At 44.1% G+C, this 26,993-nt stretch overlaps 1 protein-coding gene across 16 annotated transcripts in view; it reads left to right on the top strand.

Annotated features, from left to right (window-relative positions):
* Positions 1-15,965, top strand: part of RBFOX1 (RNA binding fox-1 homolog 1) — a 1,530,248-nt gene extending 1,514,283 nt beyond the window's left edge. For 13 of the 16 annotated variants that reach the window (XM_042971117.1, XM_042971116.1, XM_042971113.1 and 10 more), the window contains 2 exons: positions 13,819-13,894; positions 15,429-15,965. In XM_042971117.1, coding sequence (XP_042827051.1) covers positions 13,819-13,894; positions 15,429-15,551 — 199 coding nt within the window. In that variant the 3' untranslated portion in view covers positions 15,552-15,965. Of the gene's footprint in view, positions 1-43; positions 97-13,818; positions 13,895-15,428 lie in introns of all 16 variants that reach the window. The other 3 variants (XM_042971119.1, XM_042971115.1, XM_042971126.1) reach the window with 3 other exon arrangements.
* The last annotated feature ends 11,028 nt before the right edge of the window (positions 15,966-26,993 follow it).

The raw sequence follows: 26,993 nt of genomic DNA, 5'->3' as shown, positions 1-26,993 counted from the left end.
CTCCCTGAGCGAGCAGTATTGTGAATTTTATCTTCTCTTCCAGAAATCAGTTCGTCTTCGTTGCAGCAGATGAAATTTCTTGTAACACCTCTGCAGGTAACAAACATTGCTACTTCTTGACGCATCCATCCAAGTCTCAATATTCTTTCTTTCTTTTTTTTTTTTTTCCTTCACATGCTGCAATTGGTCACTCTAGAAAGTTGAGTTGAAAAAAAAAACAAAAACAAAGTCCATATATCTTTGGAGTATAGCTGAAGCCTTGAGCCTCTGTTGTCTAAAAAGACACTAGGCGTTTTGCTAACTTGGGTACTTTATTTCCAGTTTTAATAGTACATGATCTAGAAAAGTAAGACTGTGTTGGATGAAGCCACAATGCAATCTTACGGTATAAACACTTATGTTAAAACGCTGAAAGGGGAGTCTAGGGATGCACATGTGTGACTTGTATGTTTTTTGACATATTTTGTCTGGGTTCACACAGATGTGTATGTGAATTATACTGATCTGTATTGAATGACTGGTTATATATCATAGACCCTAAAAGACTGACTCCATATAGCTAGAGGCATTGGGGAATACAATTATCTCCATCTCATAAGAAGGGGATCTTCACTCTATGAATCAAAGATCCCCTGTCTCCTTTCTTGTAAAACCTATTACAAGTAGCAGGATTTAGAGAGACAAAGTCTTCTGCTTTTGAAATCAGGGCATTGGCAAATGGAAATCGCACAGTTGCATGATGTGTCCATCAAAATCACACCTTTCTGCTTTGATGTGGTTCAGAAGAGTTATGTTTGGATTTTCATTAGCTTGGAATTACTTGATTAAATGTCAAGATAGGTGAGTGCTAACAGATTCTTTGTTTTGTTTTGTTTTTTGTTTGGTTTCGTTTGCTTTTAAGCCTAAACTACGACCAAAACAATTACTAGGAGATCTTCCCAATATGTGGCTTCTAGCCAACAAGGGAGGACTGTACAGCTTATTAACATGTAGTTGAGTATGACGTGACCTTCAAAGCCTACATTAAATAGAGCCTTGCAAATAGACATTCATCTGCTCCAATCACATTTTATCGATGGAGCAGTAAATGCAAGCTTGCTTGCTAACACTTCCCTCCCTACTTACAGTCTTTGGTGAGAAGAAACTAAATTAATGGAAGGGCAGATTGCTAGGAGCATGTCCCTAGCCCCGTCTGTCCTAAAAGGCAAGGCTTCTTTCATTGATAAGAGTCCGTGTCAATATTTTTAATGGCGGAAAGTCTTAACCTGGGAGTTCATGAGGTATGCATGTTCATATTTTAAAGTGACAGCTTACTGCATTTCTATCAAACCCCTTGGATAAAGGCTCTTCTATTTTCCTTCCTCGACCCCTACCCTCCAACATCTGTTTCCCCCCGCGAGCGGTGGTGACATCCCTAACGCATCACTAATACTTAATAGTAGAAGGGGGGTGGGATACTTGTGTAGCTGGACGTGGTGGGGAATGTTCCTGGGATGCAAGAGACATTTCACATGTTCAAAACCTTGAAAAGGGAGCATGCGTCCGGAGGGGTAGCCGACTGGGGGTGGGGAAGGGATGTTGGTTTAAGCTGCTAACACATGTCATGTGTGGAGAGGCTGTCTTCCACAGCCTCTACGTATCCTGTTAAAATGCATGCATGTTCCGGTGTGTCTCAGGTTATATTTTGACATCACAGATCACACACTGCAAAGTTACAGCCTCAGAGGTAGATATCGATTTCGTCCCGTGCCTTAACAAACCCTGCCTTGTAAGCAAGTGGTCCACATACACTATTGCTGAAAGAGGCGGCAGATAATGAAAGTTTGCCTGGTAGACCGAGTGTGTTCACCTTACCTTATCTGATTTAGGATGGCTCTTCAGTAAATTCTTAATGAATTGCTATTGATCAGATTTCAAATTGAGAGAGATATCCCTGTTGCTTTGATGGCCGTATTAATAATATGTTACATGCTTCATAAGGTCCCATTTGAAGTCTGAATTCTGAACCAAGCATGAAAAAGGAGACACCCGTATCAATCAAATGTCAAATTATCTCTTAGCCAGTCCTCCCTCCTCATAAAGTGAATATGGAAAAACAGAACCGGTCGGTTACAAAGGTTGTGTACTCATGGTTTCAATGAAGACCCCGAGGGGAGCTCCTCATGTGCCCCCTCCCCCATGCTGGGAGAACCCAGGGCATCCCCATTCTAATCAACAAAACCATCCCCACATGCAGAACACTCCAAAGGGCAGGTCTCTTGAATCCCGGTATCTACTGGATTTCAGCGTTTGACACAAGCCAGTTTCTCTCCTTTTAGATGAAGAAAGAAATCAACAAGATGCTTAAAACCTCAGTTTTCAGGGCCTGGTGGATTTTATAACTGAAATTCTTATAAAGATGTGTTATTCTTGCACAGCTGCCTCTCAGGGCAGAGCTGACCGGGTTTGTCTCTGGCTTGGGGTAGAGATGGTGAGGTGAAAATTGCCAGGTGGTACTGGCAGCACTGAAGGGTTGTTTCTTCCTGTTTCCAAAGGAAACGTGACGGTTTGTTACTTGGGTCATTTGGAGAGGATGCCAAAATGTTGGTTCTGCTTCGGCTAGCCACGTAGAAGAAACGTTTCTCATTAGCATGTGTGGTTTGTGAGACTGTATTTACATTTATTTTCTTACTCAGTGTCTCCAGCAATGGTGTTCATTGTTTTGGTTTGGTTGCTCCTGAAAGATAAGTACCCATGTGGGTGACACTGGCGACTGGCCTTTTGACAACAGTGCTGAACCCTCAGCATACAGTGCCTCCCCACCTTGGACGCTCAGCTTCTCATTCTATAGCAATGAGACCCTTTCAAGAGTCAGATCCTGTAAGAGATTGCAAAAGGGACTTTCCCAGGACCGGCTAGTGACTGTAGTAGAAGTAGAATATGGGTCTTGCCCAAGAATGGAGGTCGAAAAGCAAGTTACTTATTTTGGCCGAGCAGCTGGAAATTCATTTCAGTTAATTAATATGTATTGAGTCATCACTGTGTATCAGCAACTGTTATGAGCCCTCGGGACATAGCATTAAATAAGCCAAGAGGAGCCCTTCCTTCAAAGAGCCTCCTTGCCCCCTTTCTAGTGGAGACCACACCCCCAACATGTAGATGGATAGGCACGGAATATTCTTGCATGTAAGTTAAGTTCTACAACAGCTCTAATGAATCAAAGAGCAGAGGGGTGGACCGAAAATAGGATGAACTGCTACCTTAGGTTCAGTGATCACAGAAGATCTGAGAGGGTGACATTTGAACGGGGACCTGAATCTAGTGAGGGTGCAGCCAGGAACGTAACTGTGGAACGGTAAGCATTTCAGGCTGAATGGGCAGCATGTACCAGGGCCATGTGGGTGAGACATGCCCGAGGTGGCCAGGCCCAGCAAGATGTGCAGCATAAGGACAAGTAAGAGCTTTGGAGATAAAATCAGGAAGACAAACAGGGCTCAGGAGAATCAGACGAAACCGTTCAAGATTTAAGTGCGGTAGGAAGGCACTGAAGGGTCACCTGTGATCCGCCTTGATATTTAAATGGTGAGTTAGACTGCATTGTGGGGAACAGATTACAGGATGGCAAGAGGAGAGAGGGTGCCTGTTGGGAGTGTTTTGTAGCAGTCCAGGGAGGGGTGACAGTGGCTTAGGTTAGGACCGTGGTGAAGGAAGAGCCAAAGTGATAGTCTTCGGGCTGCGTTTTGACAGGAGAACAAGTAGCAGAGGGCAGCAGATGAAAAGCCAATGAGATTGTCTGTGTTAAATGTCCACCCTCTTCCTCTTGTTCCGAGGGTGAGCCAGGTATTTCCATAAGGCGCTAAGGCTTTTTGTCACTACTGATGATGAGTGAGCCCTCAATCCCTGCAGTAGCTGTGCCTCAAATGGACTTTGCTGAATTCTCCAGGGTGTAATGATCACTTCCTGTTGTTTGTTGAGCAAATTCTGTGTGCTAGCAAGCATGGTAAATTATATGGATACATACCTACATGTGCATGTATGTGCATGTGTAGACATGAACATATGATTTATTACACCAGCTCAGTGAGGTAGAGATCACCCTCATCCTCACTTTGGAGGTAAAAAAGAAAAAAAAATTGCTCAGGCCCAGAGAACTTTGGTAACCTGTCACAAAGCACAATGGAATGCCTCTGATGATGAGGTTCTTACCACTAGACCACACTGCCCCCACGTGTTTCTTGTGTTTTGACCTTGGAACATTGACCTTTGCCTCCAGATGGAATTCTCCTACGTTTTTCAGCTGCCTTGTCTTGCTCGTAAAAAGCTAGTATTTGTGAGAGAACATAGTTGTTAACATGTTGAGGGGGCTCAAGGGAACTTGATGGTTCTATAAATGGCTGCTCCGCTCGGTGTTTATTTGACTTGGGCCATCCCCTTCATCAGCAGGTGTGTGTTGAATAGTCTGATGTACAGGGGATTGGTCTGGGTGCAGGGACAGAGTGAAGGGAGCAGCTGCCTTGTCAGGGAACATTCTGTGTATTCCCGGAGATGTCTGTTCCAGGTCACTTCTCCCCAAATCTTTCTTTTGCTGAAAATCAGTGTCTAAGAGTCAACTAACAGGATAATCCATTCCCTGAAAACTACCAGAAACTTGGAACTAGTTGTTTTGGATGCCAGATCCTGGCTCCCAGCTGCCCCCTGCCCAAGAGAGTTTGTGTGAATGCTTGTGTGTTATGGGGTGCAGGTGGAGGCTGGGTCTCCATCCGGTAGCAACTCTTGCCTCCTCCACTGGGCCAGGTACCATCTTAGAGGCATGGAAAGCCAACCTGGGGATACACTCCCAGTTCTTTGTCAGTACTGGACACTAGGTAAGGGTGGAGGTCTGCAAAAAAGCCTTGACCAAATGGTCATCTTCCAACACCATTAAAACCATCCTCTGTAAACAGGCTGCTATGTACTGTATTAAGTAATTAGAAGCAAGTGCATGGGCACATGGGGTGGCATCATCCCTTCCTTCCTTCTATCCCTGCCCAACTTGTGCATGCACATGCTCACACAGGTGCGCGTGCACACACACTTGCACATCCACGCAGCTTCAGATAATATTGAGAAGAAGTTTCCAAATTGGCCATTCCCCTAATTGATCCTTCAGCAAACTTTATCTAATTGTCTTTCCTACATTTTGGTTATTTGATTATTCAGCAAAGTCGTCATGCAGGAAATTGATTTGTAGTTAATTGGTCTGTTTCCAATAAAATGTGATGTGTATTATAATAGGGGAGTGCAGGGTGTTCGGGGAACATATAAACACAGGAACTTAGTAAAAATAATAATAACATTTATTGAGAGCTTGCTGTGCACTAGGCATAGTTCAAAGCTTGTTGCAGGCAACAACAATACCCTATAAAAATAAAATGTCTCTATCAGTTTACTTATAAACATTAAAGATAACCAGATAGCTCTGAATTGGCCTGACTGAGGAAGTTGCTATATCAGTGCAGAATTTGAATTAAAAAAAAAAAAAAGAACAGCAATTATCAAACGTTAGACTGCATGAAAATCACCCTTATTACAAATGCAGAATCCCTTTTCTCTTCCCATGCCTCTGCCCCAGAGATTCTGATTTATAGGTCTGGAGAGAGAGCTTGAAAATCTGCATTCTTTCAAGTTCTGCCAGGTAATTCTAATAGAGGAGCCCTCAGATCACACTTTAGGAACCATAGAACTGATCAGTCAGGAACCTTTCCCCTCTCAATGGTAAGGAAAACATAGGATGGGTTTTTCTAGAGTTGTGTTTTGCAGTATGGTGGCCAATAACTACAGCCCTTGAAATGTGGTGGGTCAAAACAGAGATGAGCTGTAAGTATGAAATACATACTAGATTTGGAAACTGTAGTACAAAACTTATGTAAAATATTTCATTAATAAGCTTTAAGTTGATTACACATTGAAGTGATATTTTAATTAACATCTAAAAATGAGCTGCACCTGTTTCTTTTCACTTTTTAAATGTGGCCACTATAAAACTTAAAATGGCTCATCTTTGGCTCATTATATTTTTATTGGCCAATACCATTCCAGAGCTATATTTTCGTTCATTTTGCTCAAATGAATATTGAAAGGGTTTGTGTGCCCCAGGAACTGGCCTCTTAGAAGTGAGGGATACTCACCTGGAATTAAAATACTGTGACAGATAATCTGTATGTTGGCAGTGCTTCCTGACTTTATGTTTCCATTTTGCCTCCAAGTGAGAGTATATTGTGTGTGCGTGGGCATGCTAGTTGTTCTTGCCGTGCTAGTTAACCTCTTAGAATCCTTGATCTGCTTACATAGGGTGTGGGGCCTCTGGATGCTGACTTCAGGGGTAGTTTTGACACATGGACGCCATGGACTTTAGTGTTGTGACCCCACCTGGAATAGACAGAAGGCAAAAGCTGTAATCCTAACCATCTTGATAGCATCAATAACTGACACCCATTTGGTTGCTGAGTAACTGGTAACCCTCATCTCAACTCACTATTGCCTTATACAGTCAATGTGGACCATTATTTCCATTCCCAGATGGAGGAAGTGGCCCAGAGAGGAGATAAACTTTCAGAGATTACTCTTTGTGGTTCCCCCAGTAGGTTAAACCCTATCTGGGGCACCATGTTGATTTCCAAGCATGATGGGAAACTCTTAGTGATTTTGGTAGAGCAACTGTCAGGACACAAGGAAGGTGAAACAGCATTTTTAAGAGAAAGATGGCCTTGAGCTTGGCATTAAAGAGAGTGTGGCTCTGGGTCTTTGGCCAAGAGCAGGATTTACTGTGTCTTCTCCACTCCCATGTAGTGGCTGCTACTCTGCTCTGATGAATCCAGAATCATGGTTACTATCTCAGACCTGTTCTGTTGGGATTCAGAATTGGAAGAGGTTTCTGATTGCATGGACAGGGTACAGAAAGGGTGATGCCATCTGATTTGCCATGGGTGGTATGATCTATTTCTCACAGATTTTCTAGGTGTTGGATTTATGTGCATACTTATGTAGACACAGTTCAGATGTGTCACAGTTTGGATGAGAAAACCATGTGGCTTCCCATTTAGAAGCTAGAGAGCCCATAAGATGCTTTCTTTACTGGTTCTGAGCAAAGAAAACATGAGGCTGAAAACTGTACTTAAGTGATTAGTGAAGGTAACCATTTCAAATCCAGGGTAAGGAAGTGAGCGGCAACAGGATTTGGAAATGTCAGAGTCCAGTTGAGACAACTCTGTGTTGTTCACTTGGAGAATTTCTTCCATTTCTACTCATGTCCTTTTTTGGAGGTTTTGCTATATTTGAAGTGATTTTTCTGGATATTTTGAGTTGTGGGACTGGTTAAGTTCCTCTCTCATGTATCTTGAGACGTTTTAGAATAAAGCTTGGTCACCCTCCATGGTTTATAAATGTGGAAGTCATGGTCTAGGCTAAAGCTAGAGAGGTTATCGTAGTCAAAAAGGAGTGTTTCCCTAGCAAACATGTTCACTGAGGCCAACAGAGCCCGTGAGAGCTCAGACCTCAGTGGAGTCTCCATGAATAGGAACATCCCCTTCTAACCCATCTATCTCTAAATTGTTTCCCATTACACTCAAGTGATTCTCATCCTGAGACGGTCAAGATTTTTCCCCTCCTGTGGCAATCCAAGATGGTGGACTGAGGTCCTGGGAGTCCTCGTATTTCTTCCTGTGGAGATTAGCACCAGTTTTTCCCTGTCTCTTTGCAGTGAAGAGAGATAAGCTCACTGTCCTTGCTACGAATGACCCTGGGAGATTTGCCCCAAATCTTGGCCATGATTACCATTTGTATCTTAATATCTTCTGACACCAGTACACATTATGGCAGCCCAGACTGTACAGCCTGTAAGTTGTGGGGTTCTATGATTTGAGAAAGGAGGGCTTGCATGGTACGTGTTTATATGCATGAAAGTGAGAGCCCATTTACCTTAAATCAGGAAGGAATTGGAAGGGTGTTCTGTGACTGCCTTACTCTAGGTTGCATTCTTTCATCTTTTGAAATGAGGAATTTTGTCTGCGTCCTTAGCTAACAGAAACCCCACAAGCCAAGGGGACCTAGCACATCCTGCAGTCCAAAAATCATTAAGGGATTTGTCAGTCTTTCACCTCTTTCAGTAGGACCATGGGATCTTACTGTATTCTGCTGAATGTTTTTTAGTGATGAGTATGGGATGGGTGAGTTGGAAAGTATAAATGTCCATAAGACTCTATTTTTGAAAATGGATTGATTTGCAGTTGGATCAGGGAAGGAACCATAGCTGGAGCAGAGCTGAGGGATTCCAAAACCCACATGCCTTCCATCAGTCTTTTTCTTCCTCTTCCTGATAACGAGTGTGGCTCCTTTTGCCACTGAGAATTGCCAAGAGCAGAGCATTTTCCCAAATGCAAAGAATGCCTGATCTGAAGCACATATCCCAGATGCTTTCTCTCAGGATGGGAGGAAAACAACAACTGATTGAATTACACCAGCAACAATGAAAACCAAAGGGCTTTCTTCAAAAAGCCCTTTGGTTTTCATTTGGAAAAGCTCAAGAAAGCAGAGTGATGAAGCAGGATGAACATCTGGGTAGGTGGGGATCCGTCTTCTTGTGCAGGTTGACTTCTGTCTTTCTTCTCACCTGTTGCCTCAGATGCCCAGACTGGGGTGAGCCATGCAAGGGTCCAGACCTCACTTGACCCTCCACGGGAAAGTGCAGAGGAACATCCCTTAGCTACACCATTGCTCTCCAAAGGGCAGGCTGTTACAACTACAGGGTCATGGTGTAGTGCTCCCTTTGCATACTGTGTTACATGGGTTCATTTTCCCTAATGCCTTGTAGACTATGTCTTAGATACATAATTAGGAGGACACTATAGTCCCTAACAGCGATGCAGAGACCCCAGGGGTCAGAATACATACTCTTTTGGAAGCATACTTTGCAACCCTTCTTTGTCACACCTTCTTGCTGCAATTGGGCTGTCCATCAACTGTGAACTCCATCTCTGGGGGAGTTCTTCACTCACCTTTCTGCTCCCCAGGGTTTCCCCAAGCTGTCTCTGGGACCAAAGGCATGGAGAAGTGATGCTCCAGGAAGAATAAAGGTCCCAGGAGTATAAAGGCTCTCAACTGAGATAGAGAGTAAAATACAGGCAGTGAAATTAATTAGTGTCCTTCCTATGTCCCTGTAAGAAAATCACTTCACTCTTAGAATGCTGGTGTGGTACCAGCACAGCTCTATTGTATTTCATTAGCATCCCCCTTGTTTCAATGAGATTCAGTTGTTAATAATAAGTAATATTTGCATCTCTGAATAGAATTGGCAAAGCACTTCAACCTACACAGTTTGAGTTCCCCATTCAGTGGGCAGCATTGTTACTTGTTTTTCTCCAACATAACCTTATGCCCAAATGCAACAGTTTTAACTACCTCTGTAACTCCTAAATTAGGTAGTGCTTAACTCCAAAAGTATCTGTAGGTTGATTGCTAGAGCTGCACATGATCATATTAGAATAGAATCCTTCCCTTGCCTCTACAGACCCGAGATCTGGGCAGGAGAGAGCTCCTGGCTTGGTAAACTCGGACTCTGATCCCCTGCATCACAATCTCTTGTATCTGTAGAGTGCTTTAAAATGTACCTGGTTTCTTTTCATGCACTTCATCTGTGAAGTAGGCAGGCCTCAAACCCAACAATACCATTTTATGAACAGGAAAATGAGGCTCAGGGAGAACGATTTGCCTAGTCTTTGAGTAAGGACATTGCAAAGGCAGAACTTGACCTTGGGCTTTCTTGTCTCATGCCTTCTCCTCTCCCTAGCGCCATGGGTGGCTTCCTGCTTTTCACTTGTTGCTAAGGTCAAAAAAACGTAGGTTCATGATGGCATGGCTACAAGCTGTGGTGAAGTCACCACCAAAGCTGTTATCTCTTACTTCATTGTTTGTTTGGCTTTTCCCTGAAGGATTTTGATGAGCTTGATGGCAACTTGGCCACTGTTCTGTGAACTCTCAGGGGTGATGTGAAATTACACACTCTGTATCTTCAGACTCCCCAGAAACTTTTCTTCTGAGTGTCTTAAGGGTTTTGAATGTCTTTGGGAGCAGCTGACCTGGTATCTTCAGAAAGCCTATCTGGAAGGCTCTTTGCTGTTGACATAATACTTCTCTCCTGTTTACTCCTCCCTCTTGGTGCCTTTAGTCACGCAGCGGCATTGGCTTGGCCCCTTGTTCACCTGCACTGTGGCCAGTTCTTTGGCACATGCTGGAGACAAAAAGGCAAACAAAATAGACTTGACGCAACCTTCATGGGGCTGACATTCCTGGGGGGGGTGGTAAATAATCAGAGAGGTAAGTAAACAAAATTATTATAGACTTGCTATGTTACATGAAGGGTGGGCAAGTGCCAAGACAGTAAGAAGAGAATTAATTTGCATGTGTTCATGGAGCAGTGATGAGGCCTGGAGTCATGTGCCTGGAGCACAGTGAGCAAGGGGTGGATAGGAAAAGATAAGACAGGATTGAAAGAGGGGCAGGGCAACACATGCAAATTTGGGCTTTAAAAACCATTGAAGGGTTTTAAACAGGGAAGTGATGTGTTTAGATTTATATTTAACTAGATGGCTGATGGATGGATAGCATATGATAGAAGTAGATTTGTTAGCTATAGCTATAAATGGCTTGTGGTTTGAAGAGGCAAGAGTAGAACCACAGAGACAAGATTTAAGGCTGTTGTGGCTTTGCTTCTGATGAAACATTGATGGGTTAGGTTAAGGTGGTGGTAACATGAAGGGAGTAAAGTGGACACATGGAAGATTCCTTCTGTAATTTTTGATGGATACATTGTGGGGACACAGAGAGCATCATGACCTGATTGCACCATTGTCTACTTTGGCCAGGGATGGGTGTCATGGAGGGTGAGGATATGTGCAGGTTGGTCATAACATGGCAGTTGTAAGACATTTTCCCATCACTCCCACTGAGGTCCCTGGGAATTGCCATTTTTCCTTTGGGCTGTGCTTCGCCAGCTCTGAGGACATTAGGTCGCTGACGTGCCTGGTATTTCTGCTGCAAGAGTAGTGCTCAAGTCCACGTCTTCCCTAATAACCTTGTGTCTAAATTGTAGTGTCACACAAGGGCGTGTTTAGAAATTAGCATTTGAAAAGAAGCCTCCTTGCTTTCAGTTTGAGCTGACATGGTCCCTTTTCCTCTGTGGAAATGAAATTTATTAATCATAATAAAACCATCGGATTCTGAAGGTAGAGGTCACCCTGAGGAGAAAAGGGGCCTGCTCATTTACGAGGAATAGTTCAGTGCTGCTGTATTTTTCTTCTGCGTTGGAAGAGAATGCTGCCAAATTGTTACCTTGGGTTTTCCACAAAGGTTGAAGCTCTGCCCAGTGTTATAGTCAAAAAAGAATTTACCATTAAAGTATGTGGAGGGCAAGGGTGGGAGCTCTCTTCTCATTGAAAACATTCAGACTGTGGATACATTATCTCCCCAAAAGAGGAAATTTTTGCCACAGTAAAACCATTCCCCAAATTAAAACAAAAAAAAATTAATTTCTCTAAATGGGCATTTTCACACTTGTCTTGAAGAAATCCCATCAAAATGATGCTTTGGCAGAGCAAGGCTTTTCAGTTTATCTTCGCATTTTATGTCCTGTTCATACAACCAGCTTTCCTGGGTGAAAGTGCATTAAAATAATCCGATTAGCAGTTTCTTTTTTCTCTAGACCAACGACAGACTATCTTCTCACAAAATGAAAATCAGCATCAGTCGTATATCATGTCCTTTGACCCCTGTTCACATCTACTTCTACTTACGTGGGCAGAGGCCCAGCTTTCATGAGGGACCTCCATGAATATACGGTTTCTTCAAAAACGTCATCCTTCTTCTGGTTTTAACACACCTTCTGTCTTGGACTTACCTCCATTCTTCCTCCCAGAGACAGAGAGCATTGTTGACTGAAGGTCACCTGATTGAGCCAAATCAATCAAGGGTGTTCCAAAAAATGAAAAGCAAGAGGGGGTTGACCGTTACTTTCCCTGAGAGAATCACCTCAGAAAAGAAACATCCAATCTTGTCACTGCTTTGGAAGATGAGGAGACCACAGTGTTGAAGCAGAAAGCCTCATGTGAGCTCAGTGCCCTTTGAAACAGGCAGGGTGTGTTTAATAAGAGTAAGACATTTGTAATGAGAATTTGGTACAATCAAAAAAAAATTTTTTTTCTCATTTGGGGTCTAACTCAGACCCTAAGAGTTAAAGGTCCTTCACTCCAGCTTCTTCCCATTGTCCCAGGCTCCATGATGTGAGCAACTAAATGAGACCCATCCAGTACATTCTTATCCACCTACCGTGAGAAAGATGACTGGAAGGAAAATGGGGAAGAGATTGGAAAGGAAAGGAATAACAATAAATGCAAATGAGACTTTAAAAGTTGAGAGGTGAGCTTAAGGTTGATAATACAGACGTTTATTCCTACCTTGTTCCTTCATTCCTTAAAGCAAAGTCCAAGAGTCACAAGCTGTTGATAATTGGCACAGATCCCGTTTAGTGGCCAGTACGTGCATCCTCCAGCTGCTGCCTCCTTCGGAGACCTACCCACTGCCCAAGAGTCATTTTAACTCAGAAGTTACCCTCCATTCCTTAAGGAGGCCCACAGATGATGCTTACCTTACATGGGCATTAAAAACCAAGGCACTTGCCTCCAAGCAGGATCAACTCTGCAGGATCAGGTAGAAGCTGGTCTCCAGACCACATCCTTACGTCTTTCTTCTCATGCTCCAACCTGCTCACCTCTCTGTCCTCCTCTTGAAAGCACTCCTCCACAAGGCATGTGCACAAGAATCTCCATTTCAGACTGTGCTTCCAGGGAACCTAACCCAGTTTAACCTGCACCTCAGCTTTGATCATTACCAAAAGACCAACGTTCAAACTGTCTCAAAGAAGATACTTAGAAGGTCATTCAAGTAGGGGTTCTTGACACCTTGGAACGAGCATCCAGGTTGCCCTGAGAAACTAAAGGATCAGTCCTGACTCTGTTTGGCTTTATGACTTTGAGCAAATAACCTAAACTCTCTGAATCTTAATTTCTGATTTGTTGCTGTGTTCAGTTCCTGACACACAGTAGGCATCCTTCTCGTCTTCATTTATATTCCAAAGCCTGTGCTAGAAGGCATAGCAGTAGAGGAAGGAGGGTGGGAGAAAGGTATAGAAAAACTCAAAGATGAGATCGCATCATCAAGAAACATTGTCTGAAATGTGTCCCTTCCTAGAACCTGACCAGAGATTGATGAGGTAGACGATCTGGGGTGATAGTATCGAAATCAAATCAGACTAATTCTCATGTGGTGCGGAAAGGTCCTACACACCCTTCAAGGATCCTCCTCTTCAGTACATCTGTTTTTTTCCTCTTCTGAGACGTTGGCCCCTAACTGCACAGACCAGGCCACTTTACCCTTTGTGATCCACCTTGTCTCGCCTGATCGATAGCAGCTGAATTAGGAGAAAAGACCGTGTCTCTTGAGAGTAACATGTCCTCTGTGGGTGCTGGGCTTCTTGAAACCACTCCTTCAAGTTGTTTCCTCTGCCTGCCTCAGTCTCGGCGGTAGCCCTGTGATTGACCTGTGTAGAAATGGTTCAATGAGAGAGAGGAAAGTGAATATTATCTCACACAAGGTTAAATGGACAGAAGAATGTGTTGGGCACAGACGGGCTTCTCTCTGAAAATGAGTAGGGCCCCTCTGCACTGTCTTGGTATTTTTTATTTTATGGTTGTTATCATGACTCTGTAATAGCATATAATGGATTAATCTTCACCTGCATTTTCCTTTCAGTTACGGACGAGTTTATGCTGCCGACCCCTACCACCACACACTTGCTCCAGCCCCCACCTACAGCGTTGGTGCCATGGTGAGTACCAGTCCCTCCTCTTCCTCATTTCTTCCTGCTTCCCTTCCCTTCCCCCAGCTGGGACCTTACTACGGGTTGACGGTTGACGTACTCTCACTTCCCCTTAATTGAATTTGTCTCTTGTGCTAACAGCAGCTAAAATGCCACATTAATCCTCCCGGTAAACTTGATAAATGTCTTAATTTCTTGGCAATGTAGTGCATGTAAGTTATTATATTTCTAATTTTGCAAGTCTCACCTAGCAGAGCACTTACCTTAATGGAATAATTAGTCATTTTGATAATTAAATCCATCACTAACAGAATGCAGTGTCAATGCAGAACTTTTTTTTTTCTTTTTTTTTTCCCTCCCTTGCTGCTCATTCACATAGCCCCAAGGTTCCAGCCCCAGCACAGACTTCAGAGGAGCTAAGCTGCACACTTCCAGACCTCTGCTGTCAGGCAGCTGAGAATCTGACTGCCTCTCCTCCCCTATTACAATTCATGTTTAAAGTCATAGTCGCCCAGGAAAGAAAATAGAGAGAGGGGCACACTTTGTGTGTGTGCCTAGTACATAAGGAATTAGAAGGAATCAGCTGGGTTTGGGAGTTGTTTTTTGGTTTTTTTTTGGGGGGGGGGGTCTGGGTTTTTGTTTTGGGAGGGGTGGGGGGGAGGGCAAAAATGGGAGGTGAGGGTGGGGTGAATTTGCCTGTACTTGTTCAAACTTCTATGCACTAAAACTCTTGAGTACAGTAAGACGTGCCCATCACGTGAGAGCGTATGCAATCATTACAAAGCTTTTGGCATGCAGTTTTCTGCTTGGGGTCAAGAATATCAGTCCTTATCCTAAAAATAAATCCCCATAGGCATTCATTTGAATCGCCAATACTTCTAGAAAAAGTAAATAGCTAAGTGCCACCTCATAGCCATCTAAAGCCATGGCCAGACGAGTCACTGGAGCTTGGTCATAGAAATTCAGCCATGATTTGGAAACATTATTTTGTACAAGCTCAGTTACATCAAGCAATTCATCTGTAAACTCCCCTCTCAAGAGCAAATTCCATCCAGGTTGTTGAGCCAAGTCAAGTAAGCAGTTGATTTAAATTTTCATCCTGATTTTGCATTCAGCAACTCTGCCTCAACACCTAGCCCACTTGAGGAATGTGTTGGCAAGGAGAGTTGAATTACTGCATCCAATCAGCTGTCTATATTCAGCCTCTTGAGTGTAGACTGAGCTTTTCCTGACAGAATGTCCTAGTAATGAATCAAACAAACAAACCAAGAGAGAAGGGGCCAATTGTTCCATTGTCCAGCCTGTGTCAGAGACCTTCTCGCTAGCAGGACTGGCCGAGCGCATTTGGTCTTGCAGGGACCTTTCTTTAGAAGGAGCTGTTGGGGGAGGTCAGGACTGGCCAAGAATGAGCTGGGACGGGTAGAGGGTGCCTCCATTTTGGTTGTTTTTGAGTGTCTATTTTTCACATTAGTCTTTTTTGATGACGCACGTGTTGCAAAAGGAAAAATGTAAAAAACACACCCCTCAAATTGCTTTGTTTCAGAATGCTTTTGCACCCCTGACTGATGCCAAGACTAGGAGCCATGCTGATGATGTGGGTCTCGTTCTTTCTTCATTGCAGGCTAGTATATACCGAGGGGGATACAACCGCTTTGCTCCATACTAAATGACAAAACCATTAAAACCTTCCAGTGTGGGGAGAAAGGAAGCTTTCCGAGGCCTGGGTGTTGCAATCATGCAGTAACGCATCATTTTAGCAGCCCTAAAGATTAAAAAAAAAAAAAAAAAAAAAAGAGGGAAAAAATTACATTTTTTATCTTATACCTCAGATATTTTGTTCTGTGTATTTTAATATTGTGGGTCTTTAATTTCTGAAGGTTCCGTAGTTGGTTGCTGGCTGTAGGAGTTTTTCTGTGGTTGAAATAGAGAGATGCTAGCTATGAATTAAAACTGGATTAGGGCCATATCCAGAGTGCTATATCATGTAAATGAATTATATATGCTGAATATCAAGCTACTGGGGTTATCAGCTGTTTGGGAAGAGTGTAAGTGACTACAGTAGTCATTTTTTTTTTTTTTTTTTTACTGCATCTGCATTATTTTATTTTATGAACGGGGAAGGGTGGGAGGGTCTTAGGGGATCAGGACTGGGATTTGGGCTAAAAGGAAAAAAATATATAGTAACTGATCAATCTAAATGACCCAATGCACCAACAATCATATATCAGCGGTTCTAAGTTGCTCATTGAGTTCAAGCCAAAGGTTCTGTTATTAAGGGGGTGCTTCTAAAAGCACTTTTTGCATCCAAGTTGAATGAAGCTGTACAAACCCATCCTTTAAACCATTCCACCCGGCAGTATTCAGCTTCTTAACCAGCCGCTAGTTATTTAGGCAAAAACTGCTAGTTAGGCCATCAACAAGCATTCTTTTTATATTTCTTCCAGTATAATAAATTATTGATATCATTGCTGACTTTTATATTATGGGAGGGAAAAAATAACATTAATAAAAAGGTGATAAAAAGCACTGTTTCTATTTTTTTCTTTTTTTCCAAAAAAAAGAAAGTAATAAAAACTTAAATCCTTTGTACCAGTTAAAAAAAAAATGTATAAAATTTACATCTGTGCAGTGGAGTTGTTAAGTTCTAGAAACAGTCTATGAAGCTTTAGTTTTAGCCTAGTAAACAACTGTTAGAGACAGATGTATAATTTTTATGGAATTACATGATAATCATATTCGGATTTATAGAAGCATTTTACAAGTATTGCAATCATTGAGTAGAGATAATCATGGTATTTTCATCAGCTTGGTACTTTTTGAAACATGACCGTGTTATGTGAGCAACCTGCAATTTTTCAGTCCGTGAGATCCTGCCCTCCTACTCTTCCTGGTCCCCAACGATTATCTCAAACCAGGATCTTTAGTTCCGTCTCCAAGGCCCAGGACACTTGTCAGAAGGAAGCAAAAAAAAAAAAACAAAACAAAAAACAAAAAAAAAATAGGCCCGCCCTCTTCATCCCGGAAGAACAAAGTCCCCCGCCTGTGAAGCAGGGCCAGAGTGACACAGCCGAAAAATTGCAGTTTGTCTGTACTTCTGTTTGAACTCTTTCCATGTTGTCCTGTTTACAAAAGTTAACCTAAGTTGGGGTATCTGTCACGGGTCTTCCTGTTTTTTGTATTTAAATAAAAAACAAAAAAACCAGCGGCAAGCTGCCCGGGTAGTTGGCCGCCATAGTTCAACCTTCATGTGTTCAGTGCCGGCCCCGTGCAGGCGCGCACTTCAGTAAGTTATCAACTCACCGCTGTGAACCTGCCAACCCAACCCGCTGTAACAACTCTGCTTTCAAACAAAACCAAACAAAACCTTAAAAAAAAAAAAAAAAAAAAAAAGAAAAAAGTAAAAAAAAAAAAAAAAGTGTTTGTGATCCAGCTTCCTCTCGGTCATCCTACGTGCATGCAGTAAGATTGGTTGGATATTAAACCATCAATAAAGTTTCACAAGATTTGAAAACAAAGTTTCTGTAGCTTCGATATCTAAGACAGAGTCTCGTTATCTTGAAAAGAGAGAAGGGGGAGGGGGGAACCGCTTAAGCAGCCAGAAGCATGTAACATGTTCTTTGCGGCAGCCTGATTGGGGGGGGCGAGGGAGGGGCCACGGGGGTGTTTTATAGCATCGCAGAGACATTCTTATTCCCCCACCTGGAGAGCAGTGCTAGGACAGTGGGTGCCTGGTGGATGGGGTTAAAGGAAACTGCTTATTAAAATGCTACGGCATCCTGCCCCAGAGGGGAGAAAGGTGGAAGGAGCAGGGGGCCTCGGGAGTCTGCAAAGCTTTCTCCCGACTGCCTCGGATGTCAAAATCCAGAATTTGCATTGTATTTGGAATCACAAACATAGAATTCTTAACTGTGTTGGTTAAAGTAAAATTATTTTGCAGTTTTGATTTCCATCAATGAGCTGTACTTTCCCCCATGATTGTATGTAGTTTTAATAAAATCATTTAGAACAGTGAGTGCCAAATGATGTTACAGAACCTTCTGCCCAGGCACTCTGCCAAGATGCCAATAAGTCATTTTAAAAATGTATGTCAGAGATGTAAACAGACATTTTGGATTTTTTTAAACAGTATTTATTTGGAATGTTTTCATTTATCTAAATAACTATTGCTATTATGAATTATGGAAAAAAGATTAATATCATGTGTGGCATATAGTGACTTCTTAACACACACATCACGCAATCTGCAAACCCAGAAAATGTGTATATCTGTCTTTAGAAATTAGTGTTTATATCACTTACAGTGGTTTGTGAATAAAGAAAAACTGGTTTGTAATATCAAAAATAAAAGCTTAGTCTGAAAAGGTACATGCGAGTTGGCATTCTGAGTCTTTGTGCTTGTGTGTGTTCGGCGGACGGTAAATTCTGCACGCACAGCCTTGCCGCTTAGAACCACAGCGGGTAGTGGTAGGGGGGTGGTGCTGCCCTGGTGAGCAGGAGGTTGCCCCATGCCCCCGGCAGACCCAGGTGCCTAGGGAACAGGGGCTGGCCGTCTGGCTCACAGGGCTTTCCCTTCTCACTCATCTTTTCAGACAAGTCCATGCCACTAACCAGTGATGTTTAAAAAGAAACAGAACTAAGTTGAGCTATTCCCCAGCATAGAAATGTCAGTCTTTGGGGGCGCCTGGGTGGCTCGGTCGGCTAAGCGTCTGACTTCGGCTCAGGTCATCATCATCTTGCAGTTGGGGAGTTCGAGCCCCGCATCAGGCTCTCTGCTGACCCCTCAGAGCCTGAAGCCTGCTTCACATTTTGTGTCTCCCTCCCTCTCTGCCCCTCCCCTGCTCACACTCTGTGTCTCTCTCTCTCTCTCAAAAATATACATTAAAAAAAAATTTTTTTTTAATGTCTTTGATTTAAAACAACACAGCAGGGGCGCCTGGGTGGTTCAGTCCATTACATGTCTGACTTTGGCTCTGATTATGATCTCACGGTTCATGAGTTTGAGCCCTGCACCGGGCTCCATGCTGACAGTAAGGAGCCTGCTTGGGATTCTCTCCCTCTCTCTCTGCCCTTTCTGTGCACGTGCCCTCTCTCTCAAAACGAAATAAACTTAACAACAATAAAAACTGTTCATTTCTCTTTTATTTTTTTGTTTGTTTAGAGAGAAAAAGTGTGTGTGAGCAGAGGAGGGACAGAGGGAGGGAGGGAGAGAATCCCAGGCAGGTTCTGCACTGTTGACACAGAGCCCGGCATGGGGCTCAAATTTACAAACCGTGAGAAACATGCGATCATGAACTTTGCAGAGATCAACAGTCAGACGCTTAACCCACTGAGCCACTCGGGTACCCTCCAAAAAGCTGTGCATTTCAAATGAAACATAGGTTCAAGCCATTGATAGAATTTGGGCAGGCTTGGGTGAAAAAGGATGAAAAATAAGAAAAAGGCCTACACTTTCCATTTACTGAGTGCTCACTGTGACCATCAGGGTTGAGTCATCTACCCCCACGTAGGTATCTTAATAATATCTTAATCCTATCTCATTTAATTATCTTACTATCCCTATCAAGTTGCTAATACACCCAAAGACTAAACAAGATGCACTGTCTGAAAGCCGTTCTGGGTTTGAATCCTAATTCAGTCACCTGCTAGCTGCGGTCCAGGGCAAGTTACACCAAAGTTCTGTGTCTCCATCTCCTCTTCCATGATTCAGGATTGTGACAACACCTACCTCTTACTACTGTTATGGAGAATAAATAAGACAATCTATGTGACAGCGTTGCACGCTCTTAGGGTGTAAGGTCATGCAGCGAGCAAGTGGCAAGTTCAACATTCCAGAAGGGGCCCCCTGACAAAGCGGGGCAGTCTCTCTTGGCCCACTGAGAACTTCTGGCTTCCAACTTTAGAAATGAGCACTCTCACCCCCGAGTGCCAAAGGCTGCCTTTTGTTCTCCAGTCCTCTTCCCACAATGCAGGTGGTCTCCATAGACTTACTAACTACACCGTTTTAAGAATTTCCCGTAAACCCCTCATGTAGAGGGCTGTACAGGTCCATTTTCCATTGCCCTCTGTCAGTTCCTAGAAGACATTATTTTATAAATAAAGACGATAAGGACTGATGCATCATATGATTTGCCCAAAGTCACGTCTCACAACTCCTAGAACCAGGCTCCGCATGAAAATCTGACCCTGAAGCTTATGCCCTCTTCCGAAAATTCTGCTGCTTTACTCAGAGTGATGGTGGCTGTGGTTGTAGTGGTGATGTTGAGTCTGGGCTTCCTATTTTCTCCTTACAAAGTATGGAAGGCTATATTCATTTAAAAAAATCAATGAACTAGTTTGATCCTGGCACATGGTGAGGAGGGTGATAATGATCTCCTAAAATGCTGATTTATAATGGAGTCCCTGCCCTGTCCAAATATGGGGATGTAAGTATAGATAACAAAAGCAGTAGTTAACATTAGAATTTCCAAAATGAGGCTCTTCTCCAAAACGACACTAAACGTATACATTTCACGTGAAGTGTAAAGAAACTTAAAATCATGGCAGAAGCGGAAGGGTTTGTTAAAGACTTGCCCGGTGGGTGCAAATGCTTGACACATGTCCCACCCTCCACCTGACTGTGGGCAGACGTAGGCAAAGAAGCCCAGAAGAAGCCCGTATGTGATGCACATGCTTTGTATATAAATACAGACAGTTAATTTATTTTTTGCATAGACAACGCCTGGGAGGTAGTCACAGCATTATCCCACCTGTATTTTTTTTTTTTTTTACCATTTTTTAAAAGCTTATTTATTTTGAGAAGGTGGGGAGGGGTGGAGAGGAAGATAAAGAGAACCCCAACCAGGCTCTGCACTGTCAGCAAAGAGCCCAACACAGGGCTCGAACCCACGAACCGCAACATCCTGACCCGAGCCGAAGTCAAGAGTCAGGTGCTAACCGACTGAGCCACCCAGACACCCCACCTGTATTTTTTCTCTTAAAACAGCATTTGAATTAAACAGTAAGACCTCCTCCACGTTAAAAAATAAAGCATCACAAATACGATTCAATGAGTTTAGACTACTCTCTCAATCCCAACGTCTCACTCAACACCCTGACAACCTTGATTATTTATGATGGCATCTGAAGACTGTTTCTATTTCCTGGGACGCAGCCACTTTTTATGTAAACAGAGCTCTGGGGAGCACTTCACTGTGCCTCGCACGTACGCACACATACACACATGTGTGCGTGGACTCATGCACTCTCGGAAAACAAAAGCACATCCCTGGGCCCCATCTACTTTCAGGACTCCTAAGGTGAGACCCACCATTGGAAAGGGAGGCACCATCTTTCAGCAAACATCTGGATTGTGTTCATGCTGGATTCTTGACCCTATCGGGAGAGCCAATCAATGTGCTTGTGCATGCGTGTGTGGGTGCACGTATGCACAAGCACGAACCTACATGCACCTATATATCGATGCATATTCCCAATCTTTCTCATGACAACCTGTGATTAGTTTTTCACCAATGAAGTCCAGAATTAGGACTGCAAATAATATTCTTACACAGGAAGATACAAAAGTCATTTTTGTTGGAAAAAAAGACTGGGTTTTGTTTTGTTTTCCTTTCACTGTTCTTTTTGGTTCTTACCCACTACAGGATAACGTGTGTGCGTGTGCACAGGTGTGCACAAATCTATATTATATACTCAGGAGATGTGTGTGTAAATTCACCAGGTGCAGGATAGGAAGTTCTCATTGTTCAGCTGCTCAGGATTCAATACAATGCTTGAAACTGGACCAAGAGCCAAGTTTATCTCACATCCCCAAGCTGAGACCTTTCATTATGGGTAACAGCAAGCTTCTCCCTGTGCTATTTGCAGTCCTAAGGGATGCAGATTTGGGGGGAACAGGAGCAGCCGTCCCGTTGGCACATTGGAAGAGTCTCCCCTGAGAGCCCAGTCTCACCCCTCGTGCTGGGTCCTACTCACCCTCCTGGAAAATCGGGGGGCGGGGGACAGCAAAGGTTTGTCTCTGCCTCAGTGGCCTAGGTCGCTCACCATGGCTGCTTTGACCACAGGCATCTGGCCTGGAGAAGGGGATTTGCCAATTATCACAAAGGGGAAACCTTCTCTGGGTGGTTTGTTAGGAAAACACCAAGGATTCTTTTCACAGGAATGGTATCATTGCCTGAAGTGTCGGAGACTGTATGGAGAATGAAGCAAACAAGGAGATTAACTCACAACTTTAGACGAAATGCAGGCTCTGTATCTATAATGTGTGGATGACCATAGTACCCACCTCGACCTGTTCTTGTAAGAACCAGCTGTGGTAAAAGATGTAAAGCACTTAGCCTGGTATATAGCATTTTTCCTTTTTAACAATTTTTTTATAAGTTTATTTATTTTTGAGAGACAGAGAGAGACAAATCATGAGCAGGAGAGGGGCAGACAAAGAGGGAGACACAGAATCTGAAGCAGGCTCCAGGTTCCAAGCTGTCAGCACAGAGCCCAACGCCGGGCTCAAACTCATGAACCATGAGATCATGACCTGAACCAAAGTCAGAGGCTTAACCTAATGAGCCACTCAGGCGCCCCTACGACTTTTCCTTTTTTTTTTTTTTTTCAATTTTTTTTTTTCAACGTTTTTTATTTATTTTTGGGACAGAGAGAGACAGAGCATGAACGGGGGAGGGGCAGAGAGAGAGGGAGACACAGAATCGGAAACAGGCTCCAGGCTCCGAGCCATCAGCCCAGAGCCTGACGCGGGGCTCGAACTCACAGACCGCGAGATCGTGACCTGGCTGAAGTCGGACGCTTAACCGACTGCGCCACCCAGGCGCCCCACGACTTTTCCTTTTTAAGAATCAATCACTTCTCTAGCCATGTGTATAATTCTTATGTACCCCCCTATATTTCATAGATTCAAACAATATATCTTATCTATATATCACATAATATGATTATACATACAGATCTACACAATTGGATAGGCATCTAAACTAATTATATGCACACATGGATACAAATACTTTTTAATATATATGTTTATTTTTATGCATCAGCATCACGACCACATACCCATTAGTGGACCATAAATACATATGCTAATTCTTGGGGCGCCGGGGTGGTTCAGTCAGTGAAGTGTCTGACTCTTGGTTTCAGCTCAGGTCATGATCTCATGGTTCATGAGTTCAAGCCCCGTATCAGGCTCTGCACTGACAGCATACAGCCTGCTTGGAATTCTCTCTCTCCCTCTCTCTGCCCCTCCCCACTCATTCTGTCTCCTCTCTCTCTCAAAAGAAACTTATTAAATATAGATACATACATAAACATATATATATGTATATATATACACACATATACATATATACATATGTATATACACACACACATACATATATATACACATATATATATGCTAATTCTTGTAAGGCAACCAGCAAACAGGCCTTATTACTACTGCTGCCATCAGTATTATCTTCCTTCATCCACACAAACTGGCAAGACAGGTGCCACCATCACCCTGGTCCACCCCCCAGGAAACAGAAGCTTCCGCAGGCACAGAGACATGCTGGGGTACAGGGCTCTAGGTGGTGGAGCTGAGCCACGGCCATCAGCTGCCTGACTCAAAGCCTTGCAGCCACCAGTTTAGCCCACACGTTACACACCCCGCGGTGCCTCACCCCCGTGGCAGCCCAGCTAAGTCATTTGCCCCATGTCAGGAGGCTCACACCTGCCGGAGCTCACAGCCAACGCGGTGTCCTTTCCTCTCCTGCACCCGCTGCCCTCAAAGGCCTGGCCTAACAACCACCTCGCGAGCTCTTGTTGGGGACGTAGGCCACCAGCAGGGCCCCGAGTCTACCCCGGGGAGCACGCCCACCCTCCCATGACCCTTGCTCCTGCAACGCAGCCCCTGCCTTGGGGGTTGACATCCGAACTCTCCGACCGAAACAGACAGATGGCACGTGGCCTGCACGAGGCAAAAAGTCAACGAGAGCAGGAGAATTCCCCAGGCTCTGAAGGAGAAGGAAAACACAAGGGCTGCAGGTAGAAAACAGACGCGCAGAGACCCAAGGAGCAGGGTAAAGGCGGCGGCGCCGGCAGGTGATGGTTGGGAGGGTGCGGAATGCAAAATGGCGGCGCTCATCAGCAGGCAGACTTCAGAAGAAAAGCAAACCTGACAAAGTTAAAAAAAAACAAAACAAAACCTGCCTAAAAGCAGAAGGCAGTAACCGCAGGCCCGCAAATGAAACCCTCACGTTCACATCTGGAAAGCCAAACTCTCCGCAGCCACACCAGGAAGTTGTCGAGAACGGAAAAGCAGGTCAGAGGCGCTGCACACCGCTCGCCTTTTATCTCCCCCAAACACTCCTGGGCCAGCGAGCGGCATTGAAATTCACGACTGTAAGTAGGATTTCGGCACCAGCGGACTGTGCTCAGCTGGACAGGGCCGTCAGCATAAAGGGCTTGCTGCTGCGTTTTCCTTTCTTATTTTCCTAGGCTGCGTGACTAGATGATGGATTGTTCTTTCCACGGTTTCCCCTTGTTTGCAAAGCCCGGCTCTCCCCCTCTCACCCCCTGGACGGTGTGCACGCGTGCACGCATGCGCGGACGCGGGATCCCATGCCCTGTGAGACTAGGAGGCAAGTACAAAAATAAACCCACGGAACTTTCAGGGTCGGTGGCAACGCCGTGATAGGGAAATTCTGAATTGTTTGCGGCCTGTACGGTAGAGGAAAAACAGAAAAGCCTCCTTTTTTATTTCCTTATGTTTTTTTCCCATCACTTGAAAACAAAACAGGGTGCCTCATCTCTGCTGATACCAAGGCAATAGGTCAGGGTTATTTTCATTAAGCCATCAAAGACAGACGGGCAGTAAGGAGAGTGGAAAAACAGCAAGTTAGTAACCGGCCTATTTCCTCTTTTAAAGACATTTCTAGACAAACCCGAGTTTGGATCCTGTCTCTGCTATCTTGTGTCTTTTTCCCTCTTGTACAAACTTAGGGGCAACGGAGCCTCTCTGGGGCTCAGTTTTCCAATGGGTAAGGTGTCTACTCGGGCTGCAGTGAGAATTAATGGAGATTGAGTAGCACCAAGAAGTTTGGTTCTACGAAAGTCACTTACCTCCCACTTGAGGACAAAAGTCAAACCCTGGGCTATAACAAGCGAGACATCAGACAGGGCGCCGGGGTGGCTCAGTCAAAGCATCCAACTTTGGCTCAGGTCACGATCTCACGGGTTTGTGAGTTGGAGCCCTGCGTCAGGCTCTGTGCTGACGGCTCAGAGCCTGGAGCCTGCTACGGTTACCTCTCTCTCTGTCCCTCCCTTGCTCTGCTCAAAAATATATAAACATTAAAAAAATTCTTTTTAAAAATTGAAACATGGGATTTTTGATTTAGGAAAACCAGAGAGGATGCTCACTTATGGAAACTGTTCTTAAAAATCTTCCTGGTGCTTTGGAGTCTGCACGCACTCCTCTGCAGTCATCAGGACACGGCCCCGGGGTCTCTGCAGATCCAGGGCTGTGTGGTCTAGGATGTGTAGGCAATCCCCAGAGCTGGAGCCACTACACCGCCCTCCCCCACCCCCGCCAACCTCCTGTGAGCCTCAGCTCCTCCCGCTGCTTCTGGGCCAGGCATTTGTAACCGCTGTGAGCCCCGCTTCCTTGTTAGTCACCTAGAGGGAAATACAATGACCTTGAAGCCTGGTTGTGAGAAAGTGGTCAGAAAATGGCACATAAACTGCTCTGAAGTAGAAGAGGCACAATAAATATTCACCCCTTTTCTCTCCTTGCCCCTTCATTAGCCTCAAGATACTTTTTTTCATCTGGAAATTTCTACTACTTCCTGGGTTAGAGGATTTAAAATAAAACAAAATGCTCAATGCCAGAACAAACAAACAAACCCACAAACTATTATAGGCACCAAGACCTACCCTTTGCCGCACAGATATACATAAGGATGAGATAAATTAAGGGAGCCCCTCACGCCATAGAACACTGGGCAAGGTTTCAAGCCAACTGGACTCAGGCAAGAGTGATAGGAATATTTGATAAATTCCAAAATGGCAGTCATTCTCTGAGTCCCCAGCCACCAGGTTGTTCTGTGCCAGCAGGACACTGTATCCACCCCTGTCCACGTGGGTCCGTGTTGGGACTGGAGAGGGGAGACGTAATCAGTCAGGACGCCTGGCAGCAGCAGCCTTTACCTTTGCCCTAAGAGGTCACATCTTGTCCCATGGGCTTTCTGATAAACTACAACTGTTCTCTTTGTCCCCCAGTCCAGCCTCCTAATCCCTGACCTCAGCACCACGAACGTCAGGACGATCTTTCCCACACCCTAATCCAGGATGCTGTGACTGAGCCCAAGACAGAGGCTGGAACTCACTGCCTGGTAGCTTTAGGTACAAAATATGTTCTCTGAGAAATTTACTGCTGGGTCTATAGAGGCTGCTACAAGGTGTAAATTAACCTCCAACATCTGAGAATTGGGAGATTTCACAGAATTCTTTCCTGGAGAAGCTAGAAGGAGTAGCCACAGCAAGACCCCATGTTCTCCCAGTGACAGTCGCCTGAACCAGAGAAGAAGCTGCCTTCTTAAGAGGACAGTAGCTGACACATCCAAGAAGGGATTAATATCCCAAATACATAAAGAACTTGCACAAATGGATACACACACACACACACACACACACACACACACACATCCCTTTAAAAATGGACGGAGGACTCAAATAGACATTTTTCCAAAGACGACATCCAGATGGCCAATGGACACATGAAAAGATGCTCAACATCAATCATCATCAAGGAAATGCAAAACCACAATGAGGTAGCACCTCACACCTGCCAGAACGGCTAGAATCAAAAACACAAGAAACAAGTGTGGGAGAGGACATGGAGAAAAAGGAACCCTTGTGCACCATTGGTGGGAATGCAAACTGGGGCAGCCATGATGGAAAACAGCATGGAGGTGCCTCAAAACATTAAAAAGAGAATTACCCTAGGATCTAGGAATCCCAATACCCAAAGAATACAAAAACACTGATTCAAAAAGATAGATGCACCCCTGTGTTTATTACGGTGTTATTTACAATAGCCAAAATATAGAAGCAGCCCAAGGTCCAT

This window comes from Panthera tigris, chromosome E3, assembly GCF_018350195.1.
Source record: "Panthera tigris isolate Pti1 chromosome E3, P.tigris_Pti1_mat1.1, whole genome shotgun sequence".
NCBI lineage: Eukaryota > Metazoa > Chordata > Mammalia > Carnivora > Felidae > Panthera > Panthera tigris.
Note: the sequence above shows the minus strand (reverse complement) of the source record. Positions and strands in the feature narration are given on the sequence as shown.